Source organism: Pinus tabuliformis, chromosome 4_2, assembly GCF_031772625.1.
Source record: "Pinus tabuliformis cultivar Carrire ecotype Pingquan chromosome 4_2, CPIR1, whole genome shotgun sequence".
In the NCBI taxonomy this organism is placed as follows: domain Eukaryota; kingdom Viridiplantae; phylum Streptophyta; class Pinopsida; order Pinales; family Pinaceae; genus Pinus; species Pinus tabuliformis.
Genome location: NC_142304.1, coordinates 784,818,820 through 784,839,539, shown reverse-complemented (window position 1 = coordinate 784,839,539; position 20,720 = coordinate 784,818,820). Strand labels below are relative to the sequence as shown.

The 20,720-nt window shown below is 40.5% G+C and overlaps 1 protein-coding gene across 1 annotated transcript in view; it reads right to left on the bottom strand.

The window, feature by feature from the left end:
- Positions 1–20,512, bottom strand: part of LOC149171999 (protein PHOTOSYSTEM I ASSEMBLY 2, chloroplastic-like) — a 237,786-nt gene extending 217,274 nt beyond the window's left edge. Inside the window, exon 1 of the mRNA XM_089424170.1 lies at positions 20,187–20,512. Within this exon, the coding sequence (XP_089280296.1) occupies positions 20,187–20,495 (309 nt within the window). The 5' untranslated portion in view covers positions 20,496–20,512. The remainder of the gene's footprint in view (positions 1–20,186) is intronic.
- Between the last annotated feature and the right edge of the window lie 208 nt (positions 20,513–20,720).

Here is a 20,720-nt window from a genome sequence, read left to right as displayed (position 1 = left end):
TTGTTAGCACATCAATTAGACCACAGAAACGAAGACAATTCGTCAGATTGGGGAGAAGCAGAGGAATGTTGGGAAATCCCCAAGGAAACAGTAGCCAGCCATTAGAGATACATGACTCAGAGGACGAGCAACCTCCACAACTTGAAGGAGGGGAAAATGAAGAGGAACCGAAAGAGGAAACTGAGCACTCCGGCAAGGAAGAAGGGGAGGAAGCAGAGCAACCCAGCGAAAGCCCATTACAAAACCCTCTGCAAGAAGACGAATTGGCCCAAATTTTGGCCAATATGGGTGAGTATGTCCAGCCCCATAGCCCACTCAACCCCGATATCGAAGAAGGACCGCAGGAACACTCTGCTCACAGCAAGAGTGCATCTGAGGAGATGTGTGATGAGGAAGAAGAAGAAGGACAATCTCAGGAACACTCTGCTCACAATAAGAGTGCATCTGAAGAAATGAATGGTGAGGAAGAAGAGGAAAGGCAATCACAGGAACACTCTGCTCACAGTTAGAGTACATCCGAAGAAATGCATGATGAAGAAGAAGTAGAAGAAGATCAACCCTGGGAAATAGCAGATCAACCCTGGGTTTCCACCCCTGAAAAACCTAATCAGGAGGACGAAAACACTGAAGAAGTGTTCCACGCAGAAAACATGGAAATAAGCCAGGGCGAGGGTACAATCCCTAAAGAACAAAGCCCAGGCCCAAGAAAAGAAACAGTTGTTCCTTCGAAGAAAACAAATGAAATCAAAAAGTTGCGAAAGGAACAGCGGAGACTGCTAAATGTAATTAAACAACTCAGACAACAAATAAGGGTCCTAAAAATGGGGAAAATCTCAAAAAGAACCCCTGGAGCAAAGGATGCAGCCACCAAGGCGAAATCCCATAAAAAGAAGATCAAAAGGACTCAAGTCAAACCCATTATTATTCAGGACGTCCAGACAGAGGCATTGTCCTCTAGCATCATGACCGATCAGACAGTTCATGAGAAGGAAACACAAACTATAAGAACCAGATGTCGCAATAAGGAGATCTAGGTAGATCTCCAGCCCAAAAATGTTATGATGGACAATGATCCGAGGATAGTGAAACTTCAAAAGGATTTGGCACAGGCCCAACAAACGATAGAAAAGCTTACAGAGGAAACTGTTCCTCAAGAGAAATATCAGAAGTTACAGCAGCAGGTAAAGAACATCAATGCATTAGAGAGCGAGGCCTTCGATAGATGGCGAAGGGTAGAGGAAAAAGTTAAAAAGGTAACCAATAGACTAGACACAGTTATGAGTCAAATGGATACCTTATGTTCTCTGTATATTGATGTTCTAGCATGTAGGGCACCTGCCAAAAACTATGCTTTGTTTTTTATGGAAAGGTATTTACAATTGAAAATTAAGGCTATCAAGGTAGGGGTGCCTATAGAGTTAAAAACTATTGATGATTTCATAAACTGCTGTAAGCATTATGGGGTGAAAGTCCAACGATTGCTATGTGAGTTTTATTTGCATAATCTTGTGTTGGACAGTGAAACGGAAAAGAACCCTAGCCCTTTTGTGGGTGATATCCAGCTTCAGGCATTCATCTCTTTTGTTGTTAACCAGATAAAGTGGCTTAAAGCCCACAATACCTTCCAGAGACAGGAGAACGGGTTAGATCTGTGGGTAAGGGGTGAACCTAGAAACCCATTGCAATTGTGGAATAAGCATAGAAGCTTAATGAGAAAGAAGGGTGTGATCCAGACATTGGGACCTATTCACAAAGCAGTTGTCCAGCAAGGGGTAGAATACTTCCTAGCCATCAAAGACCTTGCCATAGCAGCAGCCAAATTCTGATACAAGACTTCCAAACGAAATGTCCAAGACAGAGAGCCATTCAATTACGAAAATTTTAAGCTAGTTGTTGATCGCCTGGTTACCTATAGTAACCTCATATTGAGAGAGGGCCCGTCTTAGTTAGGCTATAGGTTTCAAAGTCCAATCATCTGGTATCCTGCACTAGGGTATATAGCCCTATATGAATTACCTGAAGGTCAGAGATAGGGCATATTTTTGAAGTCTTAGCTAGAAATCATGGTTTTAGACCACTGCATGAAAATCCTTGTCCAGCCTATTCCCTAACTGCCTTGCATGTCAATTACAATGTTTTCATGAGGGCATGAAAAAGGGTAAGCAAGGGGGTGTATTGAGCATTGGAAAAGGTATGTATTTACCATCTATTTCTTTATCTTTTCCTTTAAATCATAACTTCTTTACATTCTAAGATGGTAATATGTTAAAGGATTATGATAGAATTAAGGAGATTTGTGATTGATGTAAAATGATTAATTATTGTCTTTTTCTATGCAGAAAGTGAAGAAAATGGAAAATCACCATTTCGGAGGAAAAGACAAAGCAGAACCAACTGTTGTCCCTTTGACAGGAAACCGCATCCAGACGAGGAAATCAAGATCGGAGCACATGGACCAGGAAAAGGAAGAAGAAACGCGGTATCAGCACAAGAGGACAAAACGATAACTAAAGATTAAAGATATAGCGAATCCCTTAGGATCCTTTGATCCTGAGGGATCGCTACCTGAAGACTTATATGTATTTTTGATACTTCCGCTTGGCCATTATAAAAAAAGGGACAGCGCTGCTAACCCAAGGGGCGGATATTATTGTTGATTTGCAGAAATTTATTGTTGTAATCTTTACTTTGATCATCGACTCTCTTTAAAGAGCGATAGCTGTAACTTTTCCTTTATGATTAATATATAACTCAGTTGTTGTTCCGTTATCTGATCCTGGAGTAACCACAGCAGTGCGTCCCTGGTGGCTAAGGGCCCGACCCTAGTGGATCACTTGCTTTCTGTATCATTATTTTCTGATCACAGTCGTGTGTGGTTTGATTTCCTTTGCATTCCTTTAAATTCGCTTTATTCAATAATCTTTTGTTCCTGAACATTTCATTGACTTGCTCTGTTATATCAAATTCGTAATTGAAATAGCAAGATTATCATTTGCAACTGAAAATGTTATGATGTTCATTCTGAAACAGTATCGCATTGTCTAACTCGAATATTGTTGTTCATTTACAGATTGATATTGCTGTTCATTTACCGATTGGTATTGTTGTTCATTTAGCTACGGTTTACTTACAATTGCGATTGTTGTTCATTCGATTACTGTTCCATTATAACTGCAATTGTCGTTCCTTTATAACTGTGGTTAATGCCCATTATGCTAGAGTAAGTGTTAAACACACATGGACAGCAAAGACAATGTGAAAGATAAAACATGCTATACATTTTTTATTAACATGAGATATACATTTATAGTACATTATGTGACTCGGGTTTCAGATCCCAAGGTCTCTTGGACTGCTTTGGTCTATTCGGCTTCCACACTAACCCATTTAGGATTAGGTGTCCAACATTCCCCCCCTTAATCCGAAGGGTTATGTATGAGTCCAAGAAGAGAGCTGTAATACGAAATGTGCAAAAAATGCATGGCAGCACTAGGCTGAATGTGCTCTATGAAATGTTGGTATAAAGGGCGGTGGTTTAAGGATGACCACCAACACTAGAACGCTTAGTGCAATTCCTGGAACCCTTCCAAAACTGGGAAGAAACTGAATTTTCTGCTAGAGGAAGTAATCCTATTGTTTTAAAGAGGGAAACCTTCAACCATAAAAGGGAGGTCTCACCCCGCATAAAAGGTAAAACTTCAACTGAAAAGGGAAGTCTCAACCTGTGATGGTTTAAGGATGACCAACAACTCTGGAATGCTTAATGCAATTCCTGGAACTCTTCCAAAACTAGCAAGAAGTTGGAGTCTTCTGCTAGAGGAAGTGTTCTCAATTGTGTTCCTGGAATGCTTCCGAAACTGGCAAGAAGTTGAAGTCTTCTGCTAGAGGAAGTGTCCCAGATTGCCAACTGAAGGCATGTTCAGGGGCATCTTTGTCTCTGGCTACAACTCTGAAACTGGTGTGGCAGGTTGTGGCTCAGGCTCGCTTGATGTAACTTTGAAGCTTGTAGATGACCATCATTTCCCCCCCTGTCAGATACAAGGTGAGAAGATGGAGAAAACTCAACTGCAAGACTGTTCAATACTCTAGAACAAGTTCTGACATGTGTTTGGAATATCTTCTTGGCTGTTGATGCCCATTGCCAAGAAGCGATCCATCCAAGATGAATCTTTGTTCTTGCAAGACGTTTGTTTCTGAAGCATCTGTGTGAAGAATGGCTGGTTTTATGACAGTGCTCACATGGATGAAGATCAAAACAATGATCTTTCAGATGGCCAACTCGATCACAGTGTTGGCATTTCACAATCTGTTGTTGTTGTTGCGGTGGAAGAGGGGCAGAATCTGGAACAGCTGAAGTTGAACTGTCATGAAGAGCAGGTGAACTCTCATGAATGAATCCAGCGCTCTGAAATTGAATGGGCTTGGCATAGTCTGGAATATGAAAGGACAAGTCCTTGTCATATCCAAGACCAGTTATGTGCTTGTTGTGGACAAGCTGTTCCCAAGGTCTGATGATGGGCTTGGGAAGTGCAGACTGAGTTTCTGCATCTGCATATACAACTGCTGCTTTATTTGAATGAACTGTAACATTATTAACATGTTGCTGATGGGTGGTTGTCTCAATGTTCTGAACAAAAACAGGTTCAGAATGGTGTCTATTTTGATGTAGCTCTTCTTGCTGTAGCTGTGATTCAAGCTGCAAAAAATCGATATTTTCCTGTGCATTTTGTAGACATGTCTGAATTTCTAAGAGAGATCCTTTGCTGATTTGTAATGTGTCATCAACAGTAGATAATATCAGAGTTTTAAGGAACTGTAATACTTCACTGGTTCTGGCCATTTTTCTTCAATGTCTGATTTACACCTTAAAAACTGATCACAACTACTACTCAATGCAGAAAAGTAATATCTACTCACAGTACAAAGACACAGAAAAATCCTTTGTAAATGTGCAGCAAATGAATCAAGGAACAGAAACTATAATGAGTTTTAAATATAGTTCCACAACTGGGGTAGTAGCAACTGCAAACTTGCTTGGATCCTTCAAGTACTTCTTCAGAAATGATGGTTATCAAAACTTCAATAATTATAACACCATGTCATGGGCATTCTTTGAACTGTAATTTACAGCGATCAACCTCGGCAAAGCATTTAAAAATATGAATGACACCAGCAATCAAATCAGATCCAACTATAGGGACAGAAGCACAGAATCTTGGTTGCAAATGGAATTCACAGAATCTTGGTTGCAAATGGAATTCAAACTATTCAGAGTGTATTTGAAACAAATCACCATACCATTCAGGCCTCAAACGTATTCAGGCAGCTTTAATAAAAATGTCTCAGTTCTTTGATGGAATGGATGAGGATGGAAATCTTTAGCAGGAGTTGATTCAAGCAAATTCCGTGACTTTTCTTTATTTCCAGTCAAATCATCCCATAAGATATGTGAAATTGCAAGAGGCGAATCGACATCAAGCTGAAATTCATCCCCCTGCTATTGCCAGGACTCATTGAAGGACATCTTCTGGATAATTCAAAGGATCTTATTGGAAATACAAGAGAAAACGATAACAATATATATCTGCTAAACAATGGAATGCTGCTGGATAACGCTCTCGCCGAGCGGAGGATTGCTGACAAATATTTGTAAATGTCGGTCTGAAAAACGCCGTTACAGAAAACGAGGAAGTCGTTTCTCTTTGTTGTATCTTGTTTATTTGAATCGATTTCTTGAAATGCAATCAGATTGAATCTTTTCACAGCACAGGCACCTAAATGCACCTTTTTATATGCCCGGACTGCTAAAAATCACCTCGATTCATCCCAGCTAACCGCTTAATCTGATCATTTACTCGACTATCTAGCTCATTCTTGTCAATCTACGAAAAGGAACGCTGGATCCCGCTAAGCCTCCTCCAAAAACGCCAAACAAACCAGCTTTCAACCGATTACTATCGGATTCTGCGAAATTACATGAAAAAGATACGAATCGATTTCTCTTCTGCATTGTCGGGATCATAAGTCTTCAGGTACAAATTTCGTATAAAGACTGACCGTCCTTTACACTTATCCATTCATTTCAGTACATTTAAACGCAGATTTAGTTCGTTTTCTCGAAATGTTCCGAGGAACGCAAAGATTGGCAAAGCTTACATCAAAAGTCACCAAAATCAACCAACGTTTTCCCCAAAAGTTTTCGCGCTCTTTGCCTGCCACTCTCCACTCGTGGACGATTTTCACAGCTCTTTTCCCCTTCTTTTTTTTTTTAAGCATTAAGAAGACAGTATTTTCCATAAATAACCCAGCATCAAGCTCATGACCAGCATATAGAATGCAACATGTTATGACAATACAAACGACTAAACTTTCCTCCACAAAAGGCTACTTTTAATTGCCAAAACAATCACTGCCTTCATACAACTCACCAAAGTCTTATGCAGTAGTCGAACTAGCAAGGAATCAATGCATTACAACCAATGCACCATTACCAATCAAACATCATATATATACATTCCCAATGCCACAAAATTTCGTTGATATATGCATGCTCTCTCGAGGTCGTCAGAAGCTGTGTGGGCTTTACTTGAACCTGAAGCCGCCAGGTCAACACGCTGCCGTTCAATATTCTCATAGGCACATGAAGGTTCTCGTACGCGCCATTGAAAGAAACAGAGCAATGTTTAACAAATCATTCAAAACATATCAACCTTCAAACACAACATAGGACACAACAAAGCTTTTTAATGAGTATGCCCATACCAGTGTCCTTGCTCACATATGTTGTTATGCCACACGGTTCACTGTATAGTCAATCCAATGACTAGGACCATATGCGTCACATACAATTTGCAGGAGCAACCAATTCAACTTAGCATCGTTCAGTTTAAGTGCTTTAGATGTGCCGTATGAAAAGTAGGTCTATGTAATTGGTCCAAGACAACGAACAGGGCGCTGCTTCCTTCAATGGTGCACCAACCATGGATTCATTTCAAATTTCCAATTACATCGGCCTTCAGAAACTATTCGAGAAATGAAAATACAAGAACGATTCCAAGCTACGAGCAGGTATCCTTGTGAAGATCTGCAATGCCACTGCAAATGGGCTACTTCGAACACATAAGGGAACCTGGCGAGGCACTCAACACCCAACGCAGTCCATGGAGGGATCTCATTTCCCGCACTACGTGTGGAAATCCTGATTCGAATTCAATGATTCTTGAGAAGCCGCAAGTGACTCACAACTTCAACATAATTTGAAGCAACTCAAACTTCAACCCAGCATCATGAAAATCAAAGGCGGTACTTTACAGTAGATACCACAGCGAAGTCGGAACACATTATATATAAAAACACCAAATTTCAATACATCTTATGTAAAACGTTGTTTAGAACGCAGACCATACGACACAGTCACACCAACACTCCAACATATTCATAAAACGTTGTTTAGAACGCAGACCATACAACACAGTCACACCAACACTCCAGCATATTCATAACATAGACAACCATTAAATATCGGCATACCATTCTTGTAGGGGAGGTCGCCTCCGACTTTAATGCACCTCCGTTCCACGCTCACTCCACCACAACTCCTCTAGGCAGCAAACCTCCGGCACTCTCACGCGTTCAACATCTCCAAGCAGCAACTTGACTCTTCAACAGTCGGAATAAAATGCACGAAATTTGGTAGGGATATGTCAGTGTGCAGAAATGCAGAACAGGGGCAGGAAGAAAGCCGTCGTGGTGTATACAACGTTCAGAAAAACGCAGAAGGTGTCAGTTCTGCCATATCAGAACATCAAACGTTTATGGACAGTCGCCTTCTGGCAGACAGAGAGCGCAGATAAAATTTCAAGAGTCAGGACTGTAAAAGACAGAGGGCACAGGTAAAGTATGGCACAAATAGCGCTGAGTGAAGGAGCGTTTCTCTGCGCATCAATGAAATAGGAGCAGACATGGACCAGAGGTGTTATAATTTCAGTTTAAAAATAACCAGGAACAGCAAGGTGGCTCTCCAGCTTCTCGTTGAGAGGATGGCGGATGCGTTGCGTTTGTAGACAGAAATGGCAGTATGGAGATAGTGTTATTATGAGGTCTGCTTATGCAACGTTTTGAATATGGAGTGGCTGGCAGTGCAACGTGTGCCTCAGATTTGGGCGCATTGATTTCCCAAGATTTCTGTACGCATAATTGAAGGGAACGTTTTATGCAAATCAATCAACACAGATATGAAAAGCATATTTGAACTAATGAACCAGCACTCACGCCATACTACAGACTTCAATCTCAATGAGCAATATAAATTTATCCTAACAAATAATCACAAACCCACAAGCTTCATTAAGACATAGAAGTGTTGGTTTACATAGGCCACAAAAACAAGTGGCTCAAATTGGAGCAGGACCAGCAATCGCCTGCTCTGATACCATGTTAAACACACATGGACAGCAAAGACAATGTGAAAGATAAAACATGCTATACATTTTTTATTAACATGAGATATACATTTATAGTACATTATGTGACTCTTGGGTTTCAGATCCCAAGGTCTCTTGGACTGCTTTGGTCTATTCGGCTTCCACACTAACCCATTTAGGATTAGGTGTCCAACAGTAAGATTACTGATTCTATAGTCGCTATGTGTTTACACTAGATTAAGATTGATATTCAATTTCCATAGACTTACTTAGGTTTGATGTTCCTTTCTTAGATTGTTGTTCAATTCCTTTATTAGTTAAAGATTGTTGTTCAATTCCTTTTGGTTAAGATTGCTGCTTAATTCCTGTAGATTAAGCTTTGCAGTTCGATCTTTCCAATAGATTTAGTTGTTGTTCATTTTCTATTAATTGAATTGTTATTTCAAGTATTTGCTTTGGTGTGAATAGAAAGATCTACAACTGTAGCGAACATTGACTACTGTTGTCTAGTTCTCAAATTGGAGATCTTGCCTTTGATTGGTTTTCATTTACATTAGTTTACAGGGGAAAGAGTTATCATTACTGCATCCTTGACTGATGATTGCTGTAGTTTCTTAAGTGAATGATTTAGTTTCAAAGAATTTAAGTTTCTTGCCATTACAATTAGAGTTTGTCTCCAGCATTTATTTACTTTTGTAAAGCGCTATACTGCAAACATTACTCTTGAACAAGTGACCGCCTTAGATTGAGTACACTCTTGAGATAAAAAATCATACCTGGATTGATAATTAATGTAAGGTAAATAGAGGTTAAAAAGCCCCTTTTTACTGCTCAACACCTATCTTATCTTCTCAGCCTCCAAACAGTCATGAAGGACACCAAAATCTAGCCTCCTTTCCCTTCATTTGGAGTTTGCCCAAACCTGCGGCTAAATTAGAGAACTCCTCACCTAATGCGAGCTCCTTGTGCACACAATTGACTTTTCTAGCTTCACATCTCACCTCCTTATATAGGATTCTCAAGGGCTCCAACAAATACCCTTGGTGAGCTTGACAATCTGTCATAAGGCCTCTCAAACATCAAGCCAACCTTAACTTTGTGCCACGATCCCATACCATAACTTCGAAAATTAATAACTCCATTTCTACAACTGGTTCCTCTCAGAGTCCTCTATCAACTCAAATCATCACATGTAGAAATCTCATCACGGTTTTGGCCCAACAACTTTGGGTGCAAAACCCCAGGCTTGGGTTTCAAGCCCACAAGGCCACTTGTGGAGCTCCTTCCTCCAAACCCTTTATCCTCAAGGCTTGGAGTACCTCCCAAGCTACAAATCTCAACATACATTGCTACTAGCATGGCTAGCTGTGAGGCAGGTTGGTTGAGGAAGCTCTTTGTAGAGCTATTTTAGCAGGTCCTGAATACTAGAGTGATATATTGCTAAAACAAGAGTGGGATCTGATTGGCAGAGAATCTTGTATTTCATGACAAGTCCAAGCATATTGAGATCAGGTACCACTACATTTGAGACATGGTACAGAGAGGAGTCATAAGACTCCATCACATTTTGACTGATGAGCAGATAGTAGACATACTCTCCAAGGCTTTGCCGAAAGGGAAGTTCTTGGTCTTTAGAGAGCAGCTTGAAATGATGGATGTGACCCTCTCGAGTAAGGGTCTCGGCTGATCGAGAAAATTGAGTTATGCTCTCTCCCCCTGTTTGACCTCACAAGGAGAGGAATTGAGCCTGAGAGCTCCTAGGGTTGAGGAATCTCTGGACAATAGGATGGTTGTGATCCTTACCTTCTGAGGTAAGTAGTACCTCGCCTATTGTCACCATAGGGTGTGCGTGATCCTTCTCATTTATGACAAGTTGCGTATCTCCCCCTATCATGATTGACAAAGCATACCTCATTATGTATCCTACCCACAAGCAGGGCTTGTTGGGATTACCTCCCCATCTAGCCAATGGGTTGAGATGACTTGAGATGGTGTGATCCTTGCATAGCAAGTGGTATCTCACTCAAGTATAGAGGATGCAGGTGTTCTACCACTTGACTCTTGAGGCTCAACTTGCGAAGATCAGCAGACATTAGGATGGATGTGATCACTACCTTATACGGCAATTTGATCTCGCCTATTGACTAGACAATGGGACGGATGTGATCCTTGCCCTTACTGGTAGATGGATCTCACCCATTGTCACTGGGCGATAGGATGGATGTGATTGTTTCCTTCAATAGCAAGTAATATCTCTCCTATTGATTAAACAATAAGATGGTTGTGACCCTTGCTTGGCATGTGGATCTCGCCTATTTCCATTGGATAGAGGGTAGTAGCTAGAGCTTCCCTATGATGTCAAATTCTTCTTCTTCTAAATTCAAGAGTGTCCATCAAAGATGAGCAGAGATGAGAAAAGGTGACAAATGACTTGACGATGATGAGATGTTTGAGATGCAACATTTATTGTAGTCGGAAATTTCTCCCTAACCGAGGGGGAGTGTTAATTTGGTAGCTCAAGGACAAATTCCCTCCATTAGACAATCTTCCTCATCCAAAGTAGCCCCAAATTGCCCTTGGAAGAATTTAATTTGGTTAAGGAAAATGAATTTTTGAAGTGAAAACCCACAATGGCACAAAAGTCAAGGTCGGCCTGAAAGGCTAATTTGTCGTCATCCAACGCATATAAATATAGCATCAAGGCACCTTATTTGGAGACATCATCAAGCATCCCTCTCTTATCTCATTGGTTCGTACATTTGAAAAAATGTAGGGTTCTCTTCACACATGCGAAGGAGGAAGTCTTCTTTTTTGTTGGCCACTTCTGTTTGGGTGACTTTGACTAGCATTGACTAGCCTTATTTTGGGACGTTTTGACACACTTTAACTAGACTTTGACATGTTTTGGAAGGCCTCATTTATTGGCACAAGGACCAAAGTTTTTTGGGCATGTTGATTACAGTTGACCGCAGACCTTCTCTCTTCGTTGACCAGATTTGACTATGATTTTTGGAGTTGTTTTGACTGAGGTTTGACTAGCATTGGAGGCCGAGTTTATTGACTGTTGACTAAGCTCTTGGAGGACAGTTTGACCATTGATTGTTGGACTAGTTAGGGCACATTTGACTACTTTTTACTTTGACAGATTTGCAGACTTTGACTTTGACCAGATTTGACTTGGGACAGATTTGACTATTGGCTCATCATTTGATATTGGTTGGTTGACTTTGTTGGATAGTCAAAGGATTGAATTTGACTCATTGATGAATTAGATCATTGCACTCTCTTTGTTGAACATTTTATGACAATCTAATAAGAAGAAGAATTTGAAAGGGTTTTCCCCCTTGTGGGGTTTTTCCCTAGTCTTTGACCAATTTTTGTGCCTCTTGTCATTGCTCATGATTGTCTCTTATTGTACATTGCATTTACCATTCTATCTACAATTGCTACTGATCACTGGAAGATTGAATTGATTACTAATTGAAGTTAAGAATTGGGTTAAAGTGATTGTAACAACATAGAATAGTGGAAAATTAAGAGGTTCTTCCATTTGATGAGGTGCTCACTAATTGCTCGATTTCTCAGTTGCTTAATCCTTATTTCCAGGAATGTTTTTGGTTCTAATATGATTTTCCTTTCTTCATTAATCTCTAGTAATATAGTTTGGACTAGGATCTTGTCACTGATTACCTTCTTCAAGCGAGAAACATGGAAAATTAGATGTACACATGAAGATGGAGGCAACTCCAATTTGTAAGCCATACTTCCAATCCTATGCAACACCTAGTAGGGCCATGTTACACACCATTTTGTGGGTGATATCCCTAGGATAATTTTTTTTCTCTAAGATGGTCCTTAGCCAGTAGCCAGTAACCCCTTGCAACCACCAACTAGCTCGTTGTGCCATTTCTCCGCCACCTGAGCTAGCCATGTGGTCCCTCACCTATCTGCCATGATCGTATGTTTGAATGTGGGCCTCTCGAACCTAAAGGTATGCCTTGTCATTTGGTAACTGAGTATTGTAGTTTGCTTATCATGGACACTTATGGGCATGGATTAATGGGGGAATTCGGGGGAAGGAATGGGCTAGGTCTGTGCTCTAGTCCCCTAAACCCTTTTTAGATGTTAACCTTGGATTCTAGTCCCATGCTATCTCTTTTACTGACCCTTTTGGCTTTAAGTATGGTACTTCATGGGAAACCCTAATTTTGGTTGCGTGGTCCCGCTGCTTCATCCACATATATTGCCCCCTTGCCACTCATTATGACCCCATTCATCATTTCTCCCTACCTGGGTCCACATTCCTCCACTGGGTCCACATAGCGTTAGCTATCTCCTTCCCCTTGCCCACACCTTGGGTTGGGCTTGGAATGATGCCCCGGAGGTTGATGCAGCTAAAAAGAAAAGTAAAGGCATGATTGGCCACACTCAACAAGAAATGTACCACAAAATGCAAAAGATGGTCGAGACAAACACATTTAGCACATGGGAAAAATCCAATACATGAGCTCTAACCCATCATCATGGCCATCATCCTGGTTCCTACAAGCTCTATGAGCCTCCTTCATCATATAGGAACCCATGATTGTCTTACCCCTCGAGCAGTTAATTAAAAAAAAATCATAAAAAGGCAAAGGGATAAAGAAGGGTAGAAAAATCAAGGTCGGGTCACCTCATGTACCACGATTGCTCCCTTTTATACATTATATACCCAAGTGTGGGCTTCCCTTTTACTAGCTACCCTTGTACCCCAGCATGTGGCCCAAGGTTGCCCCTTTTCATTCCCTACTCCATTCATATCTTTATCAGATGCCACCACCTTTTAAAGGATGTACCTTGGACATATTATCCCCTTTAGGAGTAGAAACCACCTAATGGGATACTTGGTTAACCCCATTTAAAGCTTGGAGACATTAACACCTGCCAAAGCCCATTCTAGAAGGGCAAGCCATTATGAAGTCCCCACTTGTGGTCCATGGATTGTAAGCTCTTTTACTCGATTTCCTTGATGACTTGTTGTGCTAGAAGGCTAGGGGATGCGTTGGATCTTATGCAAGATTGCAAGTGGTCTCCATCTTGGGTTTGGTATCCCTATACGAGGTCTCAACCCTCCAGAGAGCTACATTGACACATGTAACTCCATCGATCCCCATAGATGTTTAGAGATTGCTCGAGATTCACCTATTGGACGAGGAAGATGCACCTATTTCACCTTTGCCTAGTCTGCCCCACAGTTGTACCATGCACCTGGCAGATGACCTAGGACCTGTATGCTGATGTGGCATCACTTACACCATCATTTGAGCCCTTACAGATGGTCTACAGGCATCTTCGACTTACTTTGATACCCATGCGGTCACTTGTGTGCCCTCACAGCCATTGGGAGCACCACAGGTTTATTATGTGGAGAACAAGGGGCCAACCCCTTGTCCTTTACTTTTGGAAGTCCAACTCATAATTTTGGCACTTATGGACTTCATCAAGCCTCTTAGAGAGGCCAACGACATGCATTATTAATTATTCAACCTCCTAGGAGGCTTATTATTTTATTTATCATCTAGTTTGGTGGTCTTGTCACCAATAGATAGTTATTTGCACATTATTTTAGTTGATGGGCTAATGTAGGCTCAAATTAGGTAATTCGAACTCCTAATGAGTGTATTAATAGGATAGACTTGAATTCATTTGTATCATCACTTTGGATTGGATCATTCTTCTCTCTTGAGAATTTCACACTTCTTTGTTGGAGGATGAATTGGAGCATGGATGAATTTTGATGTTTAGATTGGGTTATTTTATCTTGGAGCTTCTTTATTGTCAAATTGTTGATGGTTGGATATGTTCTCTTACATTTAAGTACACACATTTAATGTTATTCTTGTTTTACTGTGCCATATGCATTGGAATGGGATTTTCGCTATTAGGGCTAATTGCTGCATTGCATAATTGCGAAATTGTGGAATTATTATTTCTATATAGCATCTCTCAATGTATTGGCCATGTATGTTGAAAGAAATCTCCTAGGGATAATTATACCATTGAATTTATCTTGATATGCCATCTCTTTTTGAAAAGCGAAGTATAAAGCTTTGAGGTCACTTCTTCTTGCACTAAAGGCCAAGTGAAGTAGACCTTGAGGCCTCCTTGACCGAGAAAAAAAGTCCTTTCTCATTATTCTCCTAGACTCCATTCTCCCCAAGGGATTAGACACTGGTCTACCAATAGGTGGTCACTCAAAGAACCATTTTTCTTCACCTTTCCCTTTCTCTTCTAGGTCTAGCCAAGTTGGGTCACCTAGGGCAACACTTTCGCGACAAAGTAGCCACAAAAAAAGTTCGATCTCCTAACCTCTACTGCGTTGGTGTGTCCCCAAGGCCTCCTCCAAATTTGAAGAAATTCCGACGGTGGGATTGTGAGATATCCCAAGCCCTAGCTCTGAGATCAAACTGTTGATTTCTGATAGCATCGGATGTGTTCTAAGTCTCAAAATTTGCAGGGAGGCTTAGACACATGCATTCTCCAATACCCAGAAATCGTTTTGGGAAATTCCAAAGAGAGACAGTTTTATTAAAATAATTAATTATTTTTAATGGGACCCTAAGTCTAAATTTAGGAAATTAAAATAATTAATGGGTATTAATCTAAACTGTGAGTGAAACTTCTAGAAGAAGGTGGAGATCAAGTCAATATGATCCTAGCCATTGATTAGAATCTAATCTGGGTCATTGACTGATCAGCAAGAGGATTATAAGAGAAGGCTTGATGGGCACTTGGAGAACACATCGAGAGAGTTCAGAAGATCGAATTTTTAAAACAAAGCAACTGCCGAAGAGAGATTCGAAGTGAGCTTTTGCAGTGAGGGGCAACGATAGTATCCAAAAGGAAATCCTTCCCAATCGGAGGATACTCAACAGAGAAGACAGAGGGAGATCCAACAGTGGCAGCGTTGAGCCAGAGGGGTTGATGTAGAGCCACGCAGAGGCAGCACAGGAGCCAAGAGGGAGTCCAAAATTTGCAGAGGGAATTCGAGTTTCAGAAGCCGAGAGCCGGGGTATGAGACTAGGAGGCAAAAATTGAATCACTTGGGCAGCAAATCGATCAACCAGAGGATTGACGATGCCCCCAGTGAGCTTGACGTTGGGCTGACACAAACACAGCGCAGAGGCAGCCAAAAAAGCCGGCTTTAAAATCTTTCTAGGGCTAGATCAGCCAGGATTTCCAGTGATAGTGTGAGGTAATCTCACAAATCTCTCTATCAAATTTATTCTCTATAACTGGATTGTCAGGAAGGCTTCCAGAGATGTATTCAAATTTTACTACTGCATAATAATAAAACCCTCAGATCTGCTGCACCGATTTTCCCACATTGGGTTTTTCTAGGGACATTTGTCCAAAAATAACGGTGTTATTGTGTTGTATTTTCTTTCTTGCTCGGTCTCTTGTTTCTGCATATAAATCAATTAAGTGAAGGCTGCAATGTATATATTTCAATATTTGTCGTAGAAAACTGCAAATAACTTGTTCATGTAAATCTGACAAGTAGGAGAAATATCATCAGTTGTTGTAGTAGGGATTCCGGTTTAGGAATTTTCACACAAACTTTGCCCTGGTGTTCCCTAGGCTAGTACCTCATAGGATCAATTTGACACCTTTAAGTGGAAATTCTTGTTTTGATCCTTTCCCCTTCCTTGTCTGGGTTAAGATCATCATTGGTTGCTAAACTCCCTCCCCTTAACCTAGGTTGGGTCCACTTGGTCCCGTGTGGTCCCATACCTTTGAAAAGTCAAGTCTTCAAGAACCACTTGGGATACCAAGTTCAATAAGGATTTTAGGGATTGGGAAACTCCTTTACAAGTCATATCCCCTCAACCTAGCCCTTAAATCCTCACCTCCTTCTCCTAGAAAGCTTCGTACCTTGCTTAAAGAGAAAGCAAGCTCCATTCTTGACCTCCTTCTAGGAAAAGGATCATTAAGGTCACTTCACATCCATTTGTTGATTCATCCTTCACAAGTGACTTTCCATATATCGGGTCTCCTCCCATCAGTGAAAATCCATAAAGAGTAGGGAGTCTTAGCTGAGGTGACAGTGGGCTAAGTCTCCATTATTGCCCTTGATCTAGTAGTTGTCCCTTAAGGAGTCCCTTTTAGGCCCCCTGCTAGTTTGAGCAGTAACAGGGCCATAATACCTCAATGCTAACTTATTTTCCTTCTTTTGTTGCTTGAGGGGCATTTATTTATATGGTTGTAGTCTCATAAATACCCAAGCCCCCACTTCAAATTTTATTTCACTCCAATATTGATCTGCTTGTTGTTTCATCTGATCTTGCATTATAACCAAGTTGTCATTCAATAGTTTGAGAACCTCTTTTTAGTGTAGTATGTGATCCTCTACTACTTGAGCCTTTATAGCCCCTTTCAAGGATGATGTGATGCAGGAAGGGTGATATCCATAAAGTGCCATAAATGGTGATATTTATGAAGAAGTATGGAAGGATGTGTTGTACCACTGCCAAGGGAAAACATTTGACCCATTGTGTTTATCTATCAGATGCAAAGCAACATAGATATCCTTCTAAACGCTTATTCACAATCTCAGTTTGCCCATCAAATTGTGGAATAGAAATAGTGTTGATTTTCTAGTAGCTAGGTAGACTAGAACAATTTTCTTCCAAATAACTACTTCCAATGATACAAGTTAACTTCTTATAGCATTCAAATCATCAAGCAGTTACACTTACGAAAAATTTCAACCATTTATATTCCGTAGAGCAGCATAGATCACAATGAAACAATGATACAAGAGATACAAAAAAAAAAAAATCTTGAGACAAAACTCCACACGAGGGAAAACCTAGTAATATTTCCTTATGAGAAATTTTTCAATTCAATCATTTTGTACATCTTAATCTTCCAGTCAAAATATCAAACAATAGACCACATTTAGTGCTCAGTCTAATCAAGTCAAAGGGGAGAGAGAGAGAGTCAACATTTAGTTCAAGAATGGTCAAAGGGCCGAAATTCGGTCCTGTAATTCCTCAAACAAATTTGGTCAACGCCATGATTTTTGACCTGTGGTCAAAGCACAGTCAACACCTTAGAAACACAGCTTCAAACTCGATCAACATATGGTCAAATATCCCTGAATAGTTCAACCTCTAATCACAGATAGAGATTTGGTCAAACCACAACAAAATAGTCCAAGCCAACACTAGTCAAAGTAGAGAGGAGAAAAATCAAACTTCGTTGGTCAACAGATGTCTTCCTTCTCCCTCACACATGTGAATAGAATACTAGAGAAGATTTACGAATTTTGACGTTGGATGCATGCTCAAAAGAGGAGGGACGAATTCCAATATATACATGTCCAATAGGAGGGGTTTTGACCAAGGGTCAAACCCCTTCAAGAGGTGGGTCTAACCTGTTTAGAAATAAGGCCGACTTGGATAGCAAAAAACCAATAATATCTCCTTTGACTTTGATAATGAAAATACCGACCATGGCTACCATTTTTCCAACAATTAGCACATAGTAAACCCTTTGTGTCTTCCTCGTTTCTTGAAAGTGCATTTTCCACAATATTTTGTTTTCCCATTTTCCAAATCCACACATACAACCTGCAACCAGAAAATGAGCCGGAGATCCAACCACTAGGTGCCAGTCATCATTCCCCCAATATATGTTACCTAGATCTCCGAGAAATCATGGTTGAATGGTACAAGGCTCTTCCAAGATGGTGGGAAAACTTGACTTACATGTGCATGTACTTCCTCTACTATGTGGCACAAATGGGACTCACTCCCCTTACTTTGGTCATGGGATATATTATCCTTGAAGGCTATGGTTTCATTCATGAAGTAATTTTATGATTTTTTTGTCATTTCCTAGGCTTAAGATCCATGTCAAGGTTCTACCTTCTCACCTTTCCCTCTTGTGGATTCTCGCCCCCTATACTCTTTTTGTCAAATTATCTGCATCCATGAAGTATTTTTATGATCATGTGTGTGATTGCATTTACAACATTAGATTCGCTTGCCTTAAAATAATAAACATAGGCACACAGACCCGAAAATAAATAAACAATTAAATATACATGGGCATACAAGCCCCACACAATCTTGCTCACCAACCTAACAATAAGATATTTGAGTACATAGAAGGGGTCATCCTGAGGATGTTACATATACTAAATCATACTACTAAACTAGGCATTTGAAGATGAAATGTTCCTATATCTCAACCCTGTTCAACAAACAAAGTTTATAGATTCATTCTACCCTAGTGAGTGATACAATATTTAATCATGTGGTCCTGATTAGAATGTACCTTACTATATGTAGCCTAGGACTTTTGAATTAATAAAAATAAGGCAACTTGAGATGGCACCGTAGGAAGGTATCATAACCTTATATTCAAATGCCCATTTTAGTGTGAGATCATTGGAAGATATTATTGCCTTCATAGAGAATCAAGTGAATCCCTATTCATCTTTTTTACGTTTTTAGATATCTTGACCAATGATGCTTGGTTTGTACATTACAAAGGCAGCTACCTTTCAAAGCGCCCTTGTAGTTACGTAGATTACTTCCTAAGCTTCCTTGCCCATCCTGTGGCAAGCACTAGTAGGAGTCAGGACCAATGCCTTCCAGCTACTACCCACTCTGATAAGCACAGATCTTTTCGACACTGCTCCTTGACCCATGTCACACAAATGTCAGATTGCGTTGTAACAATAACTCAAGGAGGATCAAACACAATTGGAATCAACATCACCATAAAATATTATCTCTGAGACATATATCTAGCTTCTTTAATGTTGTCGACAATTCCTTGGCCTTGCCACTCACACCAAGAAATTACCCAGCAGACTCTTCGTCACTTAACATCTCTCTTACAGGGATTAACAATGAAAGCAATTAGCTGCCCTTCACTTTGTGGGGGGCTTAATTGCTTTGGCTTACCAGTTTTGCTAGCTATGATTTATCATTATGTCTTCAGATTTAAATTTCGATTTATAATTAACTTCTCTTTTGTTGTTTCGTTTGCATGCGATGCATCAGACGTTAGTACATGTTGTACTCTGAAGTCCCATTGACCTAATTTAGTCATCCTTGGTCATGGAAACACTTGAGATGCTTCTTGTTTACCAGTCCAGAGCATACATCCCGCTATTAAGAGGTGAGAAACTGCCACCACTTAAGCGATTATGACAGCTTCTGCTGAACATATCAGTCTTAAGGGGAATTGAATCCTGGTAGTGGCAACATCACCCCACCTGCCTGACCAGCCAGTCAAACCCTCTGTGACAACATTCCTCGATATGAATAGAATTTCAATTTAATTATCTCTCAGTGTTTATTTTCTGTATCATGACTACTTCAAAAGAATGTGAAAGGGAATAAGAGAAATGGCGGATACCACTATAAGGATGCCTCCTTGGTAATAGTAACTTTTATCCTGTCACTGGTCTAACGGGTATCTATGTCTTCCGCAGTTCGTATTCCAGATTAGGGTATGAAGTGTAAATAAAGCAACCAGCCTAATTCCAAAGAATTCCACTTCGAGGTGAGTTTTAAACACTGATAATGATATTAGACATGATAACAAGAACAGATGCTCTGTTCAAAATTCTCAGCCTGAACGCCGCTTCACACAAACCCTATGTCTCCAGATAAATTTCATTTACTAATTCCCGATAAGATTACTATACCAAAATTACTGCACTGACCTTCAGTCAAATTTGGTTCGAGATTAGTACAAACTTACCTCATTATCTTCATCCTCACTTGAGTCAATAACAGAGTCGGGCGTGCTCCCGCCAAATAATGAATGGCTGCGGGCTCGAACCTTGGACGTCCTGCTGGTAGTGATAAACCGGGGAGGGACTGTAGCTTCTCCCTGCCATTTCGCTACGGCTTCGTCGTTTCCTTTAGCATCAAACTGGGAAGGGGCAGGGGCGTTCCGGGATTGGATTCGAACTCGAGACGTCGCCGGGCCATTGCATAAGCACGAAATGGCGGTTCTGTGAGAATGGGATTGTGAGGGAAGAGCGTTCGCCATGCTCTCTCCATTCATCAAATTTCAAGCTGTGTTATCGTTGTACTTATTAACTCTGTTCTTCTTATCTATTATTTCGTCAACTTATCAACGGCTATGAGTATGCCATGTCGTCACCGCCATATGTATGCACGTTGCCAGCCACGTGGCATTTCATAAACGTCTAAATCTTCGCGACTTGTTAATTTTTTTTATTTTTTTTGAATGTAGCATTTGAATATATTTTGCATTAAAAGAAATAAT